General features: G+C 36.8%; 1 protein-coding gene across 1 annotated transcript; it reads right to left on the bottom strand.

The window, feature by feature from the left end:
• Positions 1-15,044: 15,044 nt before the first annotated feature.
• On the bottom strand, positions 15,045-19,540 carry LOC121250273 (pentatricopeptide repeat-containing protein At2g20710, mitochondrial-like). Its single transcript, XM_041149348.1, has 2 exons — positions 19,189-19,540; positions 15,045-16,513 (listed from the first exon to the last, which is right to left on the bottom strand). Exons 1-2 carry the CDS (start codon positions 19,453-19,455, stop codon positions 15,251-15,253), a joined length of 1,530 nt encoding a protein of 509 aa, XP_041005282.1. The 5' UTR covers positions 19,456-19,540; the 3' UTR covers positions 15,045-15,250.
• Positions 19,541-21,043: the final 1,503 nt, after the last annotated feature.

The following is a 21,043-nucleotide window of genomic DNA, read 5'->3' as shown; positions in this document are numbered from 1 at the left end:
ATAATTGAGTTTATTATGGGAATGACTTAAGGAGGGTCTATGCAAGGGCATGTTAAGAAAGTTATTATTTTATTAAACTAGGATTAGGGTTTTACTGTAACGAGTACTGTAGCCGCACTATAGATGCGGCACTATTCACACAAGGGGCATTTTATTGAACTAGGGTCAGGGTTTTACTATTGCGAGTACTATAGCCGCACTGTAGATGCAACACTATTAACACAAGCAGCATTATTGGAAGATGGAGTTTATTTTGACTAGGGTTTTAATTAGGTTTTGCTTTAAATACTCTTTGTAGTCTCATTTTAAAAAATCTATGAAATTTGATGAATTTATTCATTGTGAATTGAGTTTTACTCCTCCTGTTCTTGATTGAACGCTTGAACATATCAAAGGTAAATCACAACCTTTGTGGCGTTCCTCCTTATAATCTGAGTTCTAAAGATATGTTTTTCAATGAGTCTAGATTTTAATATAATCTAGGTTCTTGAAACGAGTTCTCATCGTGTCTAGATTCTCTATCCATTGACTTGATTTTGACTTTCTTGGGTGAGTTTTCAAATTAATTGTGGATTCAAGGGATTCCATTCCCGCGGGTTCATATCATTTAGTATTCAGAGCAAGGTTTTCAATCAAGTCTGATTGTATCTTTTAATTCTTGCATCTTTAATTTTGATTCTAGGGTTTCATTGTTCTAGGATTGCAAACAAAAAATCAAAAACAAAAAGTAGGCTGCCGTAATTCTTAGGGATTTTGGTTTGGCTGAAATTTGTATCACCTAGGGTTTCAAAATTCTAGGGTTTCTTGAATCTCTAAGTTTGTCAATTGCTTAGAGTGTCATTCCATTAATTCTCTTCTATTTCATTGTCAATTCTTGTGAGTATGAATTCAATTACTTGATTTTCACAATTGAGTATTGTTGTTTGTGATTTAATTAGAGAGAAGAAGAGAAAAAAGAAAAGGAAAAAAAAAAGAAAGGAAAAAAAAATCGAAAAAAAAAAGAAAAGAAAAAGAAGATAAGAAAATATAGCATATTCAAAGGTTGCAACATAGTTACAACAAATAGAAGGAAACACATTTATTGATTAAGCTTTATCATCAAAGGGGCTGAATACATCTTTCTAGCTGGTATCTTATTTTATAATTACTCTTTTCCTCGTATAAATTCCTTGAATCTCGTGTCATTTTATTCTTTCCTTGTTTCTTGTTTCTTAGATCTATATTATTGGTTGGAATAATACAAGGTTGTATTATCTTGATTTTAGTTCAACTACTTCTTAAAGAACTTGAGCGGGAAAACTATTGAGGTAAAGGGTAAGAGTGTATGAGACTATTATCGGGAAAAAATCAATTAAGAGTGAAACACGAGTGGAGTGTCATTATTCTAGTGTAAACACGTAAGGAAGTGTGTGAGATTTTTCACTAACATACTTTTTGTGTAGCATATTATGATGTCTCATACGGGCGACTCATCACCAAAGGGGATGAAAAATAACTCATCATTTGTGTTGCAAGCCATGCAACAACAGTTTGAGCAGTTGAACTTGGTGTTAGGTGAAGTGAGGGATAGGATAGATCATCAAGAAGCGGTAATTAGAAATCTACATGGCAAGAGAGATAGGAGGCGACGTGAGTCTAGTATTGAAAATGGATATGAGAAAGAAGAGTATGGTGATTCTCTTATTACTAGGCATGCACTCAATGCACAAATTAAAATTAATGATACAAAGCAGTAGAGCAAGAACATTTTTCATACTAGATGCCACATCAACAACAAGGTATGTAGTATGATCTTTGATTTGAAGAGTTGTATTAATTTGGCTAGCACTACTTTAGTTGAAAAATTGAATTTACCTACTTTGAAACACCCTAGACTATACATGTTGCAGTGGTTGAGTGATTGTGGAGAGGTTAGGGTAAATAAGCAAGTGCTAGTTTCCTTTTCAATTAGAAAATACCAGGATATGGTCTTTTGTGATGTAGTGCCTATGCATGCTGGCCATATTTTGTTCAGAAAACCATGGCAGTTTGATAGGAAGGTGATCCATGATGGGTTAAGGAACATGTACAGTTTTGAAAATGATGAAAAAACAATCGAACTTGCTCCTATAACTCCAACACAAGTCCATGGGGACTAATTGAAACTGAAAAGTGAGGTTGCTCATAAAAGAAAGAGTGAAAATGAGAGTGATCAAAAAAGAATGAGTAAAAGTAAGAGTGATCAAAAAAGAAAAGGTGAAAAAGAGATTGAGCTAAAAAACAAGAGTGAAAGTGAGATTGAGCTAAAAAGCAAGAGTGAATGTGAGATTGACAAAAGAAGAAATAGTGAGGCTGAAAATGAGAGAGAGAAAAAAAAAAGGATGAGGATAAGATTGAGACCTCAAGAAAAAGAGAAAATGAGTTGAAAAACAATTGTCAGGTCGAGAGTTCAAAAAAAGATGAAGGAAAAGAAAGTGACAGAAAAAAAAGACAATGAAAAGAAAAAAGACAGTGAAAGGAAAAAAGAGTGAAAAAGAAAAAGAGTGTCTAAAGAAAAGAGAGTGAAGAAAGTGAGAGAAAAACAAAGAGAAATTTGAGTTTTTATGCTAAGGCGAGTTTTAATAGTAACGAACTTGACATATCTTTGCTTAGTATTATTGTCTCTTTGTTGCAGGGATATGAAGTTGTGTTTCCTAGCAGAGTGTTTAGTGGATTGCCACCTATTAGGGAGATACAACACTACATTAATTTTGTGTCAAGTGCGACAATTTCTACCCGACCTTTGTTTGAAAAACATGAGTCCTTGATACACTTGTAAGGACAAGATAAGTTGTTGACTAGAATGCATGCTAAGTGGAAAGACTGTATTGAGACTTATCCTCATGTAATAAAAAACACACATGGTGAGGAAAATTTTAAGGTTGATGATTTAGCAAGAAGGTATGCCCTTTCATCACTTTAGATGCAAAGTTATTGAGACTTGACTATGATAAGAAATTGTATGTTAATGATGATGGTTTGGCTAGTGTGTATGGAGTACGTGAGAAAGCCTCATTTGGTAAGTTCCATAAACTAGATTGGTACTTGTTTAGAGACAATAGACTTTGTGTACCTACTAGTTTAGTTACTTGTGTGTGATAGACATGGTGGTTTGTTAGATAAATTTGGTGTAAGGAAGACTTTTGATGTGTTGCACGAGCGTTTGGGAGGTTATCATTTGCCATTCATTGACGTGTTGAATGAATGTTTCTGGAAGTATCATTTATCATTCATTAACGTGTTGCATAAACGTTTGTGGGAGTATTGCTTGCCATTCATTGAGTTTGCATATAATTGGAGTGGTAATTTTGGTGTAAGAAAAGCTTTAGGTGTGTTTCATGAACATTTGTGGGAGTATCATTTGCTATACATTGACTTATTGCATGAATGTTTGTAGGGAGTATCATTTGCGTTTCATTGAGTTTGCATATAATTGGAGTGGTTATTTTGGTATAAAGAAGACTTTAGATATATTTTATGAACATTTGTGGGAGTATTGTTTGCCATTCATTGAGTTTACATATAATTGGAGTGTTCATGCTACTACTCAATTTTTACCTTTTGAAATTGTTTATAGACTTAATCCATTTACTCCTTTAAGTTTAATGCTTTTACCAGTTGATGACAATAGTATCTGGGATGGACTATTCCAAATTCTTAAACAAATTAATGATAAAGCATATCAAGTGAATCTTGCAGATAAGTATCATGTTTCTGCTATTTTTAATATTACTAATCTTTTTCCCTTTGATTCAGGTGGAGATTCGAGGTCGAATCCTTTTGAGGAGAGGGGGAATGATGGGCACCAACATGGACCTGATCTTAAAGATCCTTTGCAAGTTTCAGATAGACCAATTACTAGGTCAAGAGCCAAGAAGACCAAGGAGGCAATGCAAGGATTGATGTAATCCACTTGGGACAAGTTTAGCAAAAATCCAACATTCAATATGGGCTTGAAGGATGAAGATCCAGTTTTGATTCATTTCATAAGCTACGGAAGAAGACAACAACATGACTTAAAGGCTTTGGGCATTTGAAGGCTTTCAACTTGTTTAATTCATTTAAAGGACTTATTTTATTAGTTTGCAATAATTGAGCTTATTATGAGAATGACTTGAGGAGGGCCTATGCAAGGGCATGTTGGAAAATTTATTATTTTATTGAACTAGGGTTAGGATTTTAGTGTAGCGAATACTGTAGCCGCAGTGTAGATGGGGTACTATTCACACAACGGACATTTTATTGAACTAGGGTTGGGGTTTTACTGTAGCCGCACTGTAGATGCAGCACTATTCACACAAGGGGCATTTTTGGAAGATGAAGTTTATTTTGGTTACGGTTTTAATTAGGTTTTGCTTTAAATACTCTTTGTAGCCTCATTTTAAAAAATTTATGAAATATGATGAATTTATTAATTGTGAGTTGAGTTTTACTCCTCTTGTTCTTGATTGAACTTTGGAACTTATCAAAGGTAAATTATAACCTTTGTGGCATTCCTCCTTGTAATCTTGGTTCTTGAGACAAGTTCTTCAATGGGTCTAGATTTTAATATAATCTAGGTTCTTAAAACGAATTCTCATCGGGTCTAAATTCTCCATCCATTGACTTGATTTTGGCTTTCTTGGGTGAGTTTTCAATTTGTCTCAAGAAGTTATCATTAATAAGCACTCTGTCCAGCTTTGCCTAGCTTCTAAGCACCCCTTCATGGCCATTACACCATGACATACGTTGGCCAGAATTTAATAAATCAACTAGAACACAATGATCTAAACAATCATTAAACTCTAACATAGAGATAAGCGGTCTTGGGTTTCCACCAATCCTTTCCGAATTCGTGTGTATCACATTGAAATCACCCAACACCATCCATGGTATGTTTGCCACTTGAGTCATTGCTAATTGTTGCCATAACTCTTTTCTTTCAACATAAGAGCATTTGGCATAAACAAAGGTAATCACAATTTTATGGCCAACCAAGACCAACCATCCAGAGACCATTTGAGATGTACAAGAAATTACCTCAAACTCATTTGGATTTTTCCAAAACAACCACAGTTTATCGCCTTGACTTTTATTTGAGATAAATTAATTACATTGTAAGAAATTCCCCAGAATAGGCATTCGATTCTCAGTTACAAAAGGTTTCAAGATGGCACATAGTTTCACATGGAATTTTGTAAGAAGCTTTTTCAGCCTACCTCTAGACTTATTCAACCCTCTTATATTCTAGAAAAGAATTGCATCAGTCATAAACTTACTTTTTGAGATAGGGTGTGAACCCTTTGAGATTTCCTCACCATAGTTGCCTTTGTCATTTTTTATTTCCCGGTAATCAAACGATGCTCCGTGTCCGACTCATACAATTTTTCTTTTCCCTTCAAAGATGATATTTCTCCCTCCTTTCTATCTGACGCACAAACTAGCACCAATTCATCATGATTTACATCATTGTTCACGTCGTATACTGCCTCAAATGTTACATTATATGCTTGAGGCATTATTTCTCCAGGAGGACCCATTTTATCACACCACACTTCCTCACATTCCTCATCACTACTCTATGATATATCACCCCTCACATTCTGACTTGCTATCAATAGCTTTTCTATTCCAGCTTCCTCTGTTATTCCCTTAATTTCATGCTCTTCCACTGGAATATTCATAACCTGCGTGGTGCTTGGACCTACCATATTATCCTCGTCTGCTACCTGTTCCTTCAAGCTAATACATCCTTCTGATATATCATCACCCTCATTCTGTCGTGACGTCAACTGTGGTTCAACAATAACTTCCTTTATTTTTTCCTCATTCTCTAGTACTTCCACCCCAGAATTTCCAATAACCACCGGAATATTTACTACATTCACCACCTGCGTATTGCTTGGACCTGCCTTATTATCCACTTCCACTATCCGTCCATTAAAGCCAATAGAACCTTATTTATTCTTTGGTTGCCATTTCACCTTGTCCTTCTGTTTACCATCATCTTGTTTCATTTTGCCAACTTTGCAAACCATTGATGTATGCCCTTGGCAGGAACAGTTAGAATAATAAAATCCAATCTTTTCATACTTTGCTTCCTGCCAAATACAAGTGTTCGGTGCCATAACAATAGGAAAACCTTTCACGAGTACAATGGAAAAATCTATTTCCACGCATATACGCACCCCCGAGGCTCTCGTACGATTAAGGGTTGCATTATCAATGCAAGATATCGACCAAATCTAGTCGCCAAGATTTTCAAGAAATCTGTTTTGTATAGGTGCAACGGTAGACCAAGTAAATAAATCCATTGATGAGCCAAAGGTGATTCTTTATTCACATTGAAATCTCTAGACCATTTGAAAAGTTGAAAGTTTATCCCTGCCATTGTTATGCCTTCACGTGCCCAACCATGTACAAAGTCACATTCATGTTTCATCTGAATAAGAACATGGTAATCATCCATAAAAATGATCGTTGGTATTTCTGCAATCCCTAAGTTTTCAACGTAGACAACCGGATTTTGTCAATAGATAGTCGAACCTCCATAAACTTCGTAACCAATGTGAAGCGGAATTCTTCCGCTACCTTCAGCATTTCATATTCAGAAAATATAAAGCCCAGTTCACCGTTAATCTCCACTTGGACATGCATAGAAATTTTGAACGTTGCAGCCTCCACCTTCTTGTTCACCACCTGGGTGTAAGAAACCGCAAGACCTGAAGAAACTTCAAGCCCCGCTGACGGGGTGGCCATCGGAGGGGCACAGGGTGCCTTCAAAGGCAAACCTAGACACGAAGCTCCAACGCCCGAGACAAAGACAGGAAAAAGAAATCACTATCTTGATCGCCCAAGAATCGCTTTCACTTTCTTGGAGGAAAGCAAGTCGAAAACATACAGGTTCTCTCTCTTCCCATTTGATGCTTGCTTCCGTAACTTGAAAGGGAGCCAAGTTAGGTGATACTCTTATCCTTAAGATTTATTGCGATTGAAATCATGCTAAGCAAACTCGTGCCATGTAATTGGGGGTTTTCGAATTTTCTGTACTAGCCGATTATTGTGTGGTACTCTCTAGACTAATTTCTCATTTATTCCTCTAATAGTTGTTATAATTGGGTGGTAACCGAGTAAAGGAGTGATTGCTTTAATGTGTTATGCTCTATTTTGTGTTCTAGCCGTGTGTTTTGCAAGGTATCTTGTTGTAGTCCTTCATTGTATTTTCTTCAGTTTAAGCCATGTTTTAATTATACCAAGTCTTGCCTTTATGTGTTAGATTAATGGAGTTGAGGTTTATAATTTTAGACATACTTTCCTCAAGGTTTATGGCCTAAGTAAGCCACTATGAATTTTAATTCAACTAGTAAGCTTGCTTTAGAAATTCTAAGTTGCCAAGTGATGTACCCATTATTCATGCTATGTTTTCAGAAAAATGTGATGTTTTCTTAAGTTTTCTATAACTCTTGTAGTGTTTAATTATGTAGTTGAGATTTTGGTTAAGTGAGGGATGTTTAAGACCATGAATGTACTAAGACTTGCTAAGCTGCTCATGCACTGCAGAATTTTCTGCACTATGTTCTGTTGGGGCTTCAATCGTCCTATTTCATCCCTTGTTCAGTTTAAACCTTTTGTTCAACTAAAATTAAATTTTAGTATGAAAAACTATTGAAAAACAAGTGACCAAAATCAACCCTCTTGTGAGCATTGGCCATTTTGCTAGATTTATCTTCCATACAATATTACAAAGTTATCAAATGCCCTCTTTGATGAAAGTTTCAGACTTGTAGCAATTCTTTGTTCCCTTCCACTCTTAAATAAATTCCTACCATCTATACATTCCTAACCTATGATTTATACCTATCCTTCATATAGAAAATGATGGCTTTTAAAGGGACAGCAAGCAAGTTATGTACTTTCATGAGTTTTTTTAAAATGTTTGGAATGAGGATTTCAATATTTTGGCTTAGTGCCATGTATGATGGCTATCTAAATGGTTTAAGGAAAACACTTTAATTCTAGACTAGAATTAAAGTGGGGGTGTTAAGGTGTCGGTTAGTAAAGTTTAAAGTGAAATGAATATTAATGCGTTTATCCTATTTCATTGAATAGGAGTTTATTTTCCAACTTGAAGGAAACCACTAGTAAAGCATCGAGGTAAGTAGCTATGACTATGCTCCTTACACAAACTTCTCTTAGGAAAGAATGTCTCTCTCTTTTCAAATGTTCTTCTAAAGAAAGAATAAAGGTATATATTATGTACAAGCCCTTCTTGGTAGCCCCTATTAAGCACCCTATTGATTATAATTGTGTGTGTGTGTATAAGGTAATGCATCATGAGATTTTCATACATGCTCTCTCTCAAATAACTACGTCTTACTTATATGTAGCATGACATGAAATGCTCTTTTTCAAGACATGCATATACATTTAGACTAAGGAAAGATAATGAAAATGTTAACTACAAAGAAAGGAAAGAAATGACATGAAGGTTAAGTTATCAAACTACGTGACGGTCATATGAATGAAAAAGGGTACCAAAGGAATGGGCAGATTGCAATGCCGGGTAAGTAGTACTGGTAGTGCACCTGGTGCTGCCCTCCATGAAAGGGATTCCCAACCTATGGCCACGAGCGGGATCCAAGTCCAAAAGACCGCTAACCCCAACACATGGGGCGTAACAGTGTGTACTGGCCCAAGAAAATGAAACATGAAAGTAAAGTTAGTTCTTAAAATGTTTATGCATGAAAGTATAGTTATTTCTTTAAATTTTATTCATGAAGATATGGTCTATGCTTTAAACTGTTTATGCATGAAGGCATTGTCAAGAATTAGCAAATGTCTATGTATGCATGTTTTCAAAAGAAAAGCTTATGTGATTAATAAGTTAATAGCATGGTGTACTGCTTACTGAGTATTAGACTCACTTTGTGTTTACGTTTTAAACGCCCAGGTATTGATGGAGAGGCTGTGGAGACAAGCACTACCGAGGAGGGAGGGGGCGATGCTTAGTGTTCCCTTGTCGGTTCGACCTTTTGATGATAATGGTTTATGGTTTTTATGCTTTGAGGTCGTTTTGGGACGTTTTGTTGGATTAACTTTAAGACAATATATCTTTTGGGAATGATGTAAATACTATGGTGGGGCGATGGTAATGGTGTAACTTCTATGGTGGGGTGATGGTAACCTCTCATACGATGGCTTAACACCTTTGTATGTATTGTAGGGATTGAGTGCCCTCTTACTTAGAACTAGTTCTGTTTTGATGAATGGATGATGGACTCTGAGAGTCCTTCATGTAATATGTGAACATATTTTCTATTAGGTGTTTCCTCTTTAAACTAGAAGTGCAAAGTACATACATGACATGTTCACGCATATCCCTTATCACTTTTGTAGAAAATATATATATATATATATATAGTACTAATAATAATAATAATAATAATAAGAAAAGAACAGGTAAAGGGTCATGGCCTCGCCTAGGTTAGAGCGGAGTTGTGACAAATCTTGGTATCAGAGCAAAGGTTAAGGAGTCCTGTAGACTTTAAGGGTAGACTAGGTTGAAGCCCTTTCTCTAAAGCATGCCAAACTCCGCAGCAGGTTCAAATGGTATTTCTTACTACATGTTATGAATTTTATAAAAGATTGCAAGTTATGTATGCTTATTTCGTACGAGTCCTGGCTAATGCTATTGTCATACATGTTCCAGTATGGCAACACAGAACAATAATAATAAGCGTCGAGGTCGGCCCAATGCCTGTAATCCTGAGGACCAGCAAGAGGCCCCCAGAGATTTGGGGGACCTCATCGATGCGGCGACACGCCTTATTGAGGCCTTTACTAGCGGGCAAACTGCGACACAAGTACAGGTCCCACACCTGACTGCGTTCGATCGTTTTTGCAAACAGCACCCTCTGCTGTTTGATGGAAATGGTACCGAACTGGATGCTGACAACTGGTTGGAGTGCCTAGAGAAAATCTTCAGCGTTGTCACATGTACAAAAGAGCAGAAAGTAGAATTTGCAACGTACAATCTAGCAGATGTGGCCAACGGGTGGTGGAATGCCACTTGTGGGCTTATTCAACAAGAGTTGGGCGAAGCCACTCCGATCTCCTGGAACAAGTTTAAAGAGGTTTTTAACAACTAGTTCTTCCACTTTTCGGTTCGAGAGGCTAAGGCTCGAGAGTTTGCATACTTAAAACAAGGATCGATGACGGTGAGGCAGTATGCCTCTAAATTTGTGGAGTTATCGAGGTTCGCTCCGCATTTGGTCCATATCAAGTCACTTAAGGCCAAAAAGTTAGAACGAGGCTTGAATCCCAGGATCATGGACTCCCTTCTTGCATTAAAGATCAAGAAGTTTGCCGACCTTGAATACCGAGCGATAATCCTTGAGGAGAATTTGCAAGTCAGAGAGGGAGAGTTCAACCAGAGAAAGAGGTAGTTTCAAGCTCTTGATCAGAATAAAAGCAAGAGGCCAATGGTACAACAATGCACCAAAGCCCCTCCAAATGATCAAGTCTCCTCATCGCAATACTGTGGTGTCTCGTCCCGCATGCCAAACCTGTGGCAAGCCCCGAGAAATGCTTGATGGGGATCAACACTTGCTTTAAGTGTGTTAAGGTGGGTCATGTGGTACGGGAGTGCCCCATGCTCAAGCGCCTAACCCAGGGTAGAAGAACCTGGTACCAGCTCGAGTCTTCGCTCTTACATTGGACAATGCCGATGCTTCTCCCAATGTGGTGACAGGGACGACGCCCATTTCTAAAGCGCCATACCTAATGGCGTCTGTAGAGCTCAATTTGCTCAAGGATCATTTGCAAGATTGTTGGAGAAGGGCTTTATTCGCCCTAGTGTATCGTCATGGGGTGCACCAGTTCTCTTTGTAAAGAAAAAGGATGGATCATTGCGACTTTGTATCAACTATAGAGAGCTGAATATGGTAGCTATTAAAAATCGGTATCCTTTACCACTGATCAATGATTTGTTCGATCAACTTCAAGGATCCCAAGTATTTTCAAAGATTAATCTCTGCTCAGGGTACCATCAGTTGAAGATTAAAGCGGAAGATGTCCTGAAAACTGCTTTCAGACTGAGATATGGACATTCTGAATTTCTAGTGATGTCTTTTGGATTAACCAACACTCCAGCGGCTTTCATGGATTTGATGAATCATACCTTCAAGGAATATGTTGATCAATTTGTGGTCATGTTTATTGACGACATTCTCATTTACTCGAGAACTCCGGAGGAGCATGCGAAGCATTTTGAGGTTGTCTCACAAGCGTTGCGGGAGAAGAAGTCGTATGCCAAATTGAATAAGTGTGAGTTTTGGCTACAAAAGATTTCCTTCCTTGGCCATATAGTGTCAAAGGATGGTATCTCTGTAGATCCCGCAAAGGTGGAGGCCATTGTAGACTGACCTAGACCAAAGACAGTACTAGAAATTAGGAGTTTCCTCAGTCTTGCGAGGTATTATCGAAAATTTGTTGAGGTGTTTTCTCGCATTGCAGTTCCTTTAACGAAGTTGACCAAACAGGGTGAGAAATTTATATGGACTGCAGAATGTGAGAAGAGCTTCCAAGAGCTCAAGGAGAAACTTGTGACGGCACCTGTTCTCACTATACCTTCGAGTACTGGTGGATTCGTGATATACAGCAATGCCTCACACAAGGGGTTGGGATGTGTTCTTATGCAGCATGAAAGAGTTGTAGCAAACGCTTCGCGTCAACTTAAGGAATATGAACACAACTACCCAACCCATGAAAAAAGGGCTCTCAATAAATTGAAACATGCAGAGAGCATGGGGTTAATGAGCTCATTTTATATTTGATTTGTTCATTGTATACAGTACTTGTTGTCAAGAATTATATTTTTATTTGTGCACAAAAAGTATTTGCTCCTAATGTATGATGTATAGACCCAGAATGACTTATCGGAAGTTATTCATAAAGAGATATATCACATATGGAAATTTATTTAGAGAGACTAATACAGTGTAATACATGGAAGGAAATGTTAATATAATAACATAACCACCATGATTCATGTATTATATCTTTCTTCTAAGGGTTATGGTTTGAGTAGTTTTATTTGTGGCCATATTCGGTTTGGGTTACCTAGATGATTTTAAATGACTATCACGTAAGCCAAGTGAGAGAATGAAAGAACACGTCTCTTTGTGGGAGACTTAAAGGTGGGTTACATGCCTTTTAAATATATTATATTTATTTATTTTAATAGTTTTATATTTATATTAAAAATAATGGGTAATTAAAAATAAAGATACTACTCATTAAAAACTAACAGTTACATTTCTTGAAGGAACGAAACAACACTTAGAAAACAATGGATAAGGTCTTGAACTATCTATATATAAAGGCACGTAATTTTCCATCAGTCACATTCATTAACGTAAAAAGATAAGCTGAAAACCCCTACCCAATACTCTCCATATAGAAATTGAGGGTTCATAATTTAGAAACAATCGGTTCGTGCAAATACTTGATCAACAATGGCCAGAGATTAGTATTCTAACGATATTAGTATTCTAACGATTTTTTATTATTAGATTTTCTCCCAAATCTTACATAGATAAGACTAAATAATAAAAGATTGTAGTTTATTTTTCCCAAAATTCCATTTTATGTCTCATGGTTTGGATTCCATGTTCATTAATTTAGTTTTTGCTCTTTTTTCTATTTTATTTATTTTTAAAAGTGTAGAGTATTTCACATTGTAATGTCTAATTTAATTCTCAATATTCGAAAATACCATCTCTTTCCTCCTAACAAAAATATAAACATCCAACTATTACACAACTACCTAATAAAATGTTTATTTATTTTTTAGAACTTCTTCAACTTTGATGTGATCGAATTCAAAAATAATTATTTTATTACAAAGTTGTGAATTGGTTCTATATTTATCACTTCTCTTTTTTAAGAGCATATGGATAATTGAGTGCAAAGGAAAAAAAAAATGATTGGTGACAACAACTTTTGGTGGAGAAAAGGAAAATAGGGTAAAACAATAAATAAATAAATTCTCATGTTTAGCACGCATTTTCCTTTGGAGTTTAGTGAAAAGGGTGCAGTCCACAAAGTATATTGCCCCAACTGATTCTCTATGTGAAAGTTCACATTCATCACATTGGCCCCTTCTTTTTTCCTTTATTTTTTAACTCATGAAGCATCCAAGACACCTCTTTTGCACCTTTTATGACAACTTTGTTTTTGTTCCCTACCTTTCTCTTTTTTTTTTAAAAAAAAAAAAAGAAAATATTTGCATTAATCATAAATCAACAAAGGTCAAGAATACAAGTGGAAATATTCCCCACATCAACAAAAGAAATGAAATTTAACAAAGCATCCCTAGCAAGTGCATGAGCAACTTTGTTGCTTTCTCTTCTAACATGTGAAACTGACCAATCCTCAAAAAAGCTCAACTGGTTCTTGACATCTTCAATAATCATACCTGGAGTTGACGAGTTTTCACTCCTACTAATAGTTTTTATGACTTCTTTTGAATCATCTTCTAGTAGTCCCCATATGCAAGCCAAAACATGAAGCTTCCATTGCCCCAAGTGCCTTCGCTAGTAATAGATCAGGGAAAAGAGGCCTGAGTATCCTTGATGTTGCCAAAGTCCTCCCCTTCCAATCTCTGAGAATTAAGCCTAGGCCAATCATGCACTATACCTTGTCAACTGTTACATCCCAATTGAGTTTATAGTCATTCATAGGGGGGATTCCATGTAGTGATCACATTCTGCAATAAACTTTGTTGATCTGATGCAACTGTCAAAGAGACCCTCAGCTCCTGCAGAGTATCCTTAGTAAATTTAGCTACTGAATTGGGGCTCCTGAACCCTTGCTGGAATAAGAATTGGTTCCTCCTCATCCAAACTCTCTTTACAACCACTACAAAATCCTCCACGAGCTCCTTACCACCTTTTGCATTCAATTCCACCATGAGGTTCCTAATAGCAGTTTTGAAAGAAGAATATTTCTGGAGTTGTCTTTAGCACTGGTGCCACACATCTTGAGAGGTAGGACAATTCCATGTAGCATGAATCACTGACTCTTCTTCCATCAAGCAGATAGGGCATAGGGGCTTATCTACGAATTTCTTCTTGTAAAAATTCTGGTAAGTTGGCAAACCGTCATGACAGGCTCTCCAAAGGAACATTCTGTCTGTAGATGGAATTTGTAATTGCCACATTCTTGACCAAAATCTTCTTGGATTTGTGCTACTTAAAGCTGACCTCTCTCAACATCCATAATCTCCATGCAAGTGATAGGCACTTCTCACAAAGGACCCTTGAGCTAATCCTATCCAAATTAACTTATTCGCACTGTTATTGTAAACTAATGGTGCTTGATCAACCTTGCCTCTACAAGTGAGAACATTTCCTCCACCATACTAGTCTTCCACTATCTTGTGGTTGGATCAATTAAGATACTAACAGTAGCCTCAAGCCTTCAAGACCCAAATTACTCACTGGACTCTGAACTTTATAAGAAGACAGCCTTGAAATCGACTTATTCTCCCAGATTTTAATACATTCATCATTCCCTACCCTTCATCTGGTGCCATTATTCAATAGATCTCTTGCATCCAAAATACTTCTCGAAAAAAAAAAAAAAAAAAGTTTACTTCCCAAATTGGCCTGAAAGAAATCACCATGAGGTAATAGATCAATCATAGAGTGCCACATGACAAGTTATTTTTTTAAAAAAAGTAATGATTATTTTAAAAATAACAAAGATGTTTAACTAACAAAAAACTAACTTTTAAACTTAAAAATAATTTTAGAAAAATAACAGCCACCATGGATACAGCTATCGGCCTCAAGTGGCCAAGTTAGCCAGATTCTAGCTACCACCAGTGACCGAGATGGAGCCACCCGTGCGGTGGCCAGATCAGGCCTCCAGCCACCAGGTGTCCAAGATATAATTTCATTTCTCTCTTGGGATGTACAAGAACGCGTTGCGTAATGGTTGAAAAACATCAATGGGCTTTGTAACGACCAAAAGGAGAAGGGAGATACTTGCAAGATGGGCGGAGGGTCTGCTAATTCAACAATATTTGAGCAGTGAAACTACATCCAGCCGCTAAGAGGAAGGCAAAAGGCCAAAAAAAAAAAAAAACATGTGAAATGCAGAAGATTGGCGCCTCTATGGGTTTTTAGATAAGATAATGCACCATTTTTTGGAAATACAATTCAATACTTCTTGAAGCTTTACATATAACTCAGCTGCCACAGTCAGATTTGAGGTCCATTACTCCGGGAGTCTCACCTTCCAGAACCTGATCATCCCCTTCCATCTGACCATCTTCTTTCAAATGATCAAATGCCTTTTTACAAGATGGACTTTCAACATGAATATAACTTCGTAATTTTTCACAAATACCAGTTGAAAAATGACAATTTTCTCTAAGTAACCTCAAAATCTCCTCTGCCGCTTCTACATCTCCCTTCTCTTTCAAGTACTCGAGACATTCAGCCAATATAAAACGGTTGGGCATGTATCCTGGTAGATTTTCCAACAGTGCTTGCTTCATTGTCTCCACTGCCTTATCCACCTGACCATGTGCATGATATCCACTTGCCATGCGATCCCATGTGATCGAGTCTACCTCCGTCCCACTCTCTTTAAGCCTGTCTATATATGCTTCAGCCTTATCCAAAAGACCCTTCTTGCAATAAGCAGTGATCAGTACACGTGGAATCCGAAAGTCAACAAATGCAGTTACAGATTCCCACTCCTCCAGGATCTTTTCAGCAGCATCCAAGTCATCCAGCTTTACTAACGAGCTTATCATACACAGATAGCCCGAGTTCCAGACTTTCCCCATTGCTCCATACAAAGTCCAAATACGATACACCTCCGCTTTATTCTGAATAGCCGTGTATAAAGTGAGGAGTGTTTCATAAGCAAACTTCCTTGTTTTACCACTAACGAGTTGCTCTGCTTTCTTCAGCATTTCTATCGTCTTTTCATGTAACCCAGCTTTTGAGTATCCATTTGCCGCAACAGCATAAGCATTCCAGTCAATGGTGATTTCAGGATCAGCTTCCATCTTCATTAAAAGCTTCTCTATTCCCTCAATGTCAGAGGTGGCTGCATAAGCATTCAACCTAATGTTAAATGTGAACATGTTCCAATCAATGCCTTTCTTTTCCATCTCTTGCATTACACTGTCTAGTTTCTCAGTTTTACCCAACCGAGAATAGAGTTTTAACATAACGTTATAAGACAGAGATGTTTTCAGAAAACCTAGCTCCCTCATCTTCTGCATGGTGGCCTCTGCTTTATCTAAAGATTTATGTTCTGCATAGCAGTTTAACAGAGCACCATATACGTGGCTGGTGATTCTTGAAGTGTCAGGGATGCCATCAAAATACTTCTCTGCTTCTTCTAGGCCATGAACTTTTGAGATCAAATCTAGCCGAATCGCAATGTCTCCAGAGGATAGGTTGTGGTTCCTTTGCTCACTCAACCATTCAGATATCTGATACAAAACAAGATCCAGGAGCATTAATATGAAGATTATGGTCACATTACCATTGCCCCAAACAAGGATGGTTAAGTGAAATACTCTCCTATACAATTTCTCAAAACAACTTCCCTCTAATCAAAGCCACAAGGGTGGCCAATGTTTCAACCAAAAGGGAAACCAAATTTCAACCATATAAACCAATGCTAGAATTATCTAATTGAGAGGTAATTTTCCCAAACTTAAGATTCAAGTAGCAGAAATATAAGAGACAATAATTGGAGAAGGAACAAGAGTTAACATGCATGCATTCATTAAGACATTGGTACAAATTAATCAATAGAAATGTAAACTTGATTATGTGTATATTTTTGGTATGGGCTTAGACATCAAATAACTTGGGGGCTAACGTCATAGTAAGACTTGAGAGTGTATATCCAAGTTGTTTCATCTGACTTCCTTTGTTCAGATTTCTATTTTTCTTTAGTAAGTAGGCAAAATTTTATTTAAGGCGCAAAGGGCACAAAACCCAAGTACATAGGAAGTATAAAGAAGGAAAAACAGGTTTCTTCCTTTGTTCCCTTTTTTTTTTAAATTATTATTATTAGCTAAAGAATACCCATGTTCAATATCAAGGGGGTGCGCATGCTATAAAATCCGAAACGGAAAGAAAGGTCACACAACTACCACTGCCACAGCCATGCTTACACCTACAACCAAGCTGCATATACATAGAACAAAATCTAAGTGCAACTGACAGAATCTATGAGAACAAGGATATCAACCAGAAGTTCAAATAAATATCAGCTAAACTGACAAACCAGCTGAAAAGCATAGCAGGACAGTAGCAAGGCTGAGCGTTCCCAAGGTACAAGTTGCCAAGTTTAAGCGTTACTCTTTCCAGATGCAGCAGAGATAATGTAGACCAAATTGCTGACAGTTTCATGGAGAATTTAGAGCAGAGAAATTCTTGCAACTTACTGAGTTTTATTGACCCAGAGATTTTGTATGACTCCTTCGAGTCTAGCTTGAACAACTTTACAACATGAGCTCAAACAGAAAGCTGGCTTGACCATTGCTAGACCTTCACTCAAGCAATTGCGATAAAAGTCCCTGTAATCTATTTGAAAGTTTGGTTGACATGAGTGAGCCTGTGATTTATTCATTTTCATTTTTATTAGAAGTCTGGACTATGGTAGCATTTTGGGCTACTTAAAACGCTATTAGGCCATTTTGTTCCCCTTATGGTAATAACTGAGGCATTTTTCTGGGCCTACCCATGCATTCTAATTTTGATGAAAATTCCGTTCGGCTCCTTTTCTCTTTTTCTTTTTTTTTTTTTTTTTTTTTTTTTTGGGGGGGGGGAGGGGGGGTGGGGGGGTGTGGGGGGGACAACTACACTTGGATAGAAGTAATAACGGAGGTTTTTTTTTTTTTTTTTTTTTTTTGCCTACCCATGCATTCTTATTTTGATAAAAATTCTGTTGGGCTTCTTTGTGTGGAGTCTGATTTCGTTTGTGGCGGCCCGTACCCGACAAGGATCCTTTGAGGTGTTTTTGGTGGATTTTCAAATTTTTGACACATTTTGGCTCTTGAACTGACCTGGCCCGCTGATTAGGGTTTGCTATATATTGCTTTATTCCTTTGAACGGCCGCCGCACTATAGTTTTGATCATCATCTGAAATCAAATCTCCTGTAGCTCCATGGACATAGGAACATTGCAGAACCACGTAAATTTTGTGTCACGTATGATTGATTCCACTTTGTTTTTTTTTTTTCAGTCTTAACAAACTAAAGTATCGCATGTCACTTGATGTATCGCATGTCACTTGATATCTCTTCTTCAACCCCTAGGGGTTGGCTCGAGTGGTAAAGGCCTTGGGCTTGGGGTACATTCCCCTAGGTCTAAGGTTCAATTCTCTTTGGGTGCAAACAATCTTTAGCGGCCATCGGAATGGGGGATTTTCCCCTTGAATTACCCAAGGTGCAATTGTGGGAAACTCCTTACCGGGAGCCTGTGCACTCCCGGGATTAGTCGGGACGCAGTTACGGACACCCGGTGCCAATTAAAAAAAAAAAACTTGATATCTCTTCTTTCTCATATCAAACAATTACCGCATTGTGATTCTTGATTTTGCCACAACTTGGGAAACTGTTTAAAAACTCATCACATGGAAACATACCTCCAAAAGAGGATTCTACCTCGTGCAACCATCCTCCAAAGTTGAAAACAACAGGCGACAAGAACTCTAAGAGGCCATTAGTTACCTTGTAAGCCTAATGAGCTCTATTACATCTTAACCCGAAATGGTTGGGGAGAAGAGCAATTCCTTTTTTAGGGTACTTTCCGGAACAGATATAGAAGAGATGGGTAGAAAAATCATGATTGGGATAGCAGACAAGTGGAATCAAATCTCTTAAAACCAAAACGGTCTTCTGTTCTTGGAGCAGGCTCGGACACATTGAGTGCACCGCATAAAACATCCAATAAATTTATGCACGCTTTTAGGTTCAAATTTACTTCTACCACAAATATACCATACCATTCAGATGGAATCATTTGTCATCTATCAGACAATAATTAGACCCTTTGCAGCCTAAAAAATTTTAACCAAAGTGTACACCCATATCAAAAGTACATAACACACGGGCAATCACAAATGCATATAAGTTTGAATGGAATTGATACCTGTAAAGCGTGTTTGAAGCGACGATATTTGCGAAGTTGCTTGATAAATTTATGAAGCTCGGAATTCTGAACGTCTCGTCCTTCTTCAAGCCACTGGTCGATCACTCGGACGATCGGAACCCTAGGATCACCGGCCCGCGAAATGCGAAGGTAGAGAGAGTCGATTTGGGGCGCAGACCTGGGTATGGTTTCGGTATGATAGAAGAAAGCACCGAAAACCCTCGAAATGGCATACCCGCGCCATGGATTTGAGCGAAACAGCTTCATGCATTAGGTTGAGAGTAAGAGATGAAATCGAACCTAACGATAAATGCGGTATTTCTGGAGGCATTGGGGGGTTTAAGGGTTTAAGATTTTTAATAGGCCATTGTGGTGAGCCCATTTATTAGTTCCGGCCCAACATTCGCCTTTTAGAATTTAGATACTCTTAGAATATTCATAATATATTTTTGAATAATAATAAAATGATTTGAGTTAATATATTTTATTAAGTTTTAAAAATAAGATAAGAAAATTAAATAAAAATAATATCAAGTTAAAAAATAATTTAAATATAATTTTTTTAATCGTATTTTGTTTTTAAAATTTAAAAATATTATATTATTTTTTGTATTTTGTTTGGGAGTTTAAAAAAATTATAATAATTAGGTAATGATTAGATGAAAAAATTAAAAATTTGAAATTGAAAATGTTTCGTGTTTGAGTAATGTTTGAGAAGAAAATATACTAGAGACTAAGAATACTATAGAACAATTGTGTTATCAAACGAACCCTTAGGGGATGTTTGGAAACAATTTACATCTCATCTTATATCATCTCATTCCATTTCATTTCCTTTCTAAACATCATTTAAATATAAATAATTTTAAACTAATCATTACAACATTTTCAAACTAATCATTAAAATTTTCTCAAACTTTCAAAAAAAAATAAAAAATAAAAAACAACTCAACTTTTTCAAATTCCAAAATAAAATTTGTAACACCCCGTCCATGGAAGTCCAGAGAGTTATCTCTTGTAACCTAAAACCATCTCTCATAACATGTTTATATGATCCAAATTCTCCACCAAAATACAAATCCATTTATACAAACCCACTATATATGTTCCTCCACCAAAACACTAAATAAATACTTCAATGAAATAATTTAAAAACTCCATAAAGATTCATAAATGTTTATGGCTCCAAATAGCAAAATAACATAAAATCATAAACCTACTAAATAAAACTCTCCAATAAAAACTTATACCCTCTGGCACTTATTCATCTATGATCATTAAACCTTACTAAGACTTTCTACTCTTAACTTCCAGCTGAGTCATCAAAATCATATGAAAAATATTGTGAAGATAAGGGGGTAAGTTATCGACAACTCAGTAAGCAGAGAATATATACTAGTATGTAAACAAGAGTATTTTTGAATCCAAAATGCAGAACAAAATATTTACTTTCAGAATGCAGAATAAAAAATATTGAAGCAAAACTTTCAAAAAACATTCTTCTTCAAAAATCTTTTGGCATATCAAAATCTGAGACCTCATCTTCATTAATTAGAGCATCACATCGAGACAGGTATCATGTTTAACCTCTGTGTAGGGTTGGTTATAAACCACCATTATAACTCGTGAAATGGTTGTTTTCACTATTATAACTCATGGTTAGGCCGTATACCATGTTCAACCTCCCGTAGTAGGACTATAAACCACCATTGTAACCTGTGGAAGGGCTATATCCACTATTATCACTTGTGGTTGGGCTATATATCATGTTTAACTCTTGTGGTAGGGTTATAAACCACCATTATAACTCGTGGAAGGGTCGTATCCACTATTATAACCTGTGGTTAGGCCGTAT

This window comes from Juglans microcarpa x Juglans regia, chromosome 2D (assembly GCF_004785595.1).
Source record: "Juglans microcarpa x Juglans regia isolate MS1-56 chromosome 2D, Jm3101_v1.0, whole genome shotgun sequence".
Classification (NCBI taxonomy): Eukaryota; Viridiplantae; Streptophyta; class Magnoliopsida; order Fagales; family Juglandaceae; genus Juglans; species Juglans microcarpa x Juglans regia.
Note: the sequence above shows the minus strand (reverse complement) of the source record. Positions and strands in the feature narration are given on the sequence as shown.

Excerpts from the sequence above, each read along its gene's own strand:
- LOC121250273 (XM_041149348.1), bottom strand. The coding sequence starts at position 19,455 with ATGAAGCTGTTTCGCTCAAATCCATGGCGCGGGTATGCCATTTCGAGG. Across the intron at positions 16,514-19,188 it reads GCTTCAAACACGCTTTACAG|ATATCTGAATGGTTGAGTGA; the intron begins GTATCAATTCCA and ends GTTTTGTATCAG.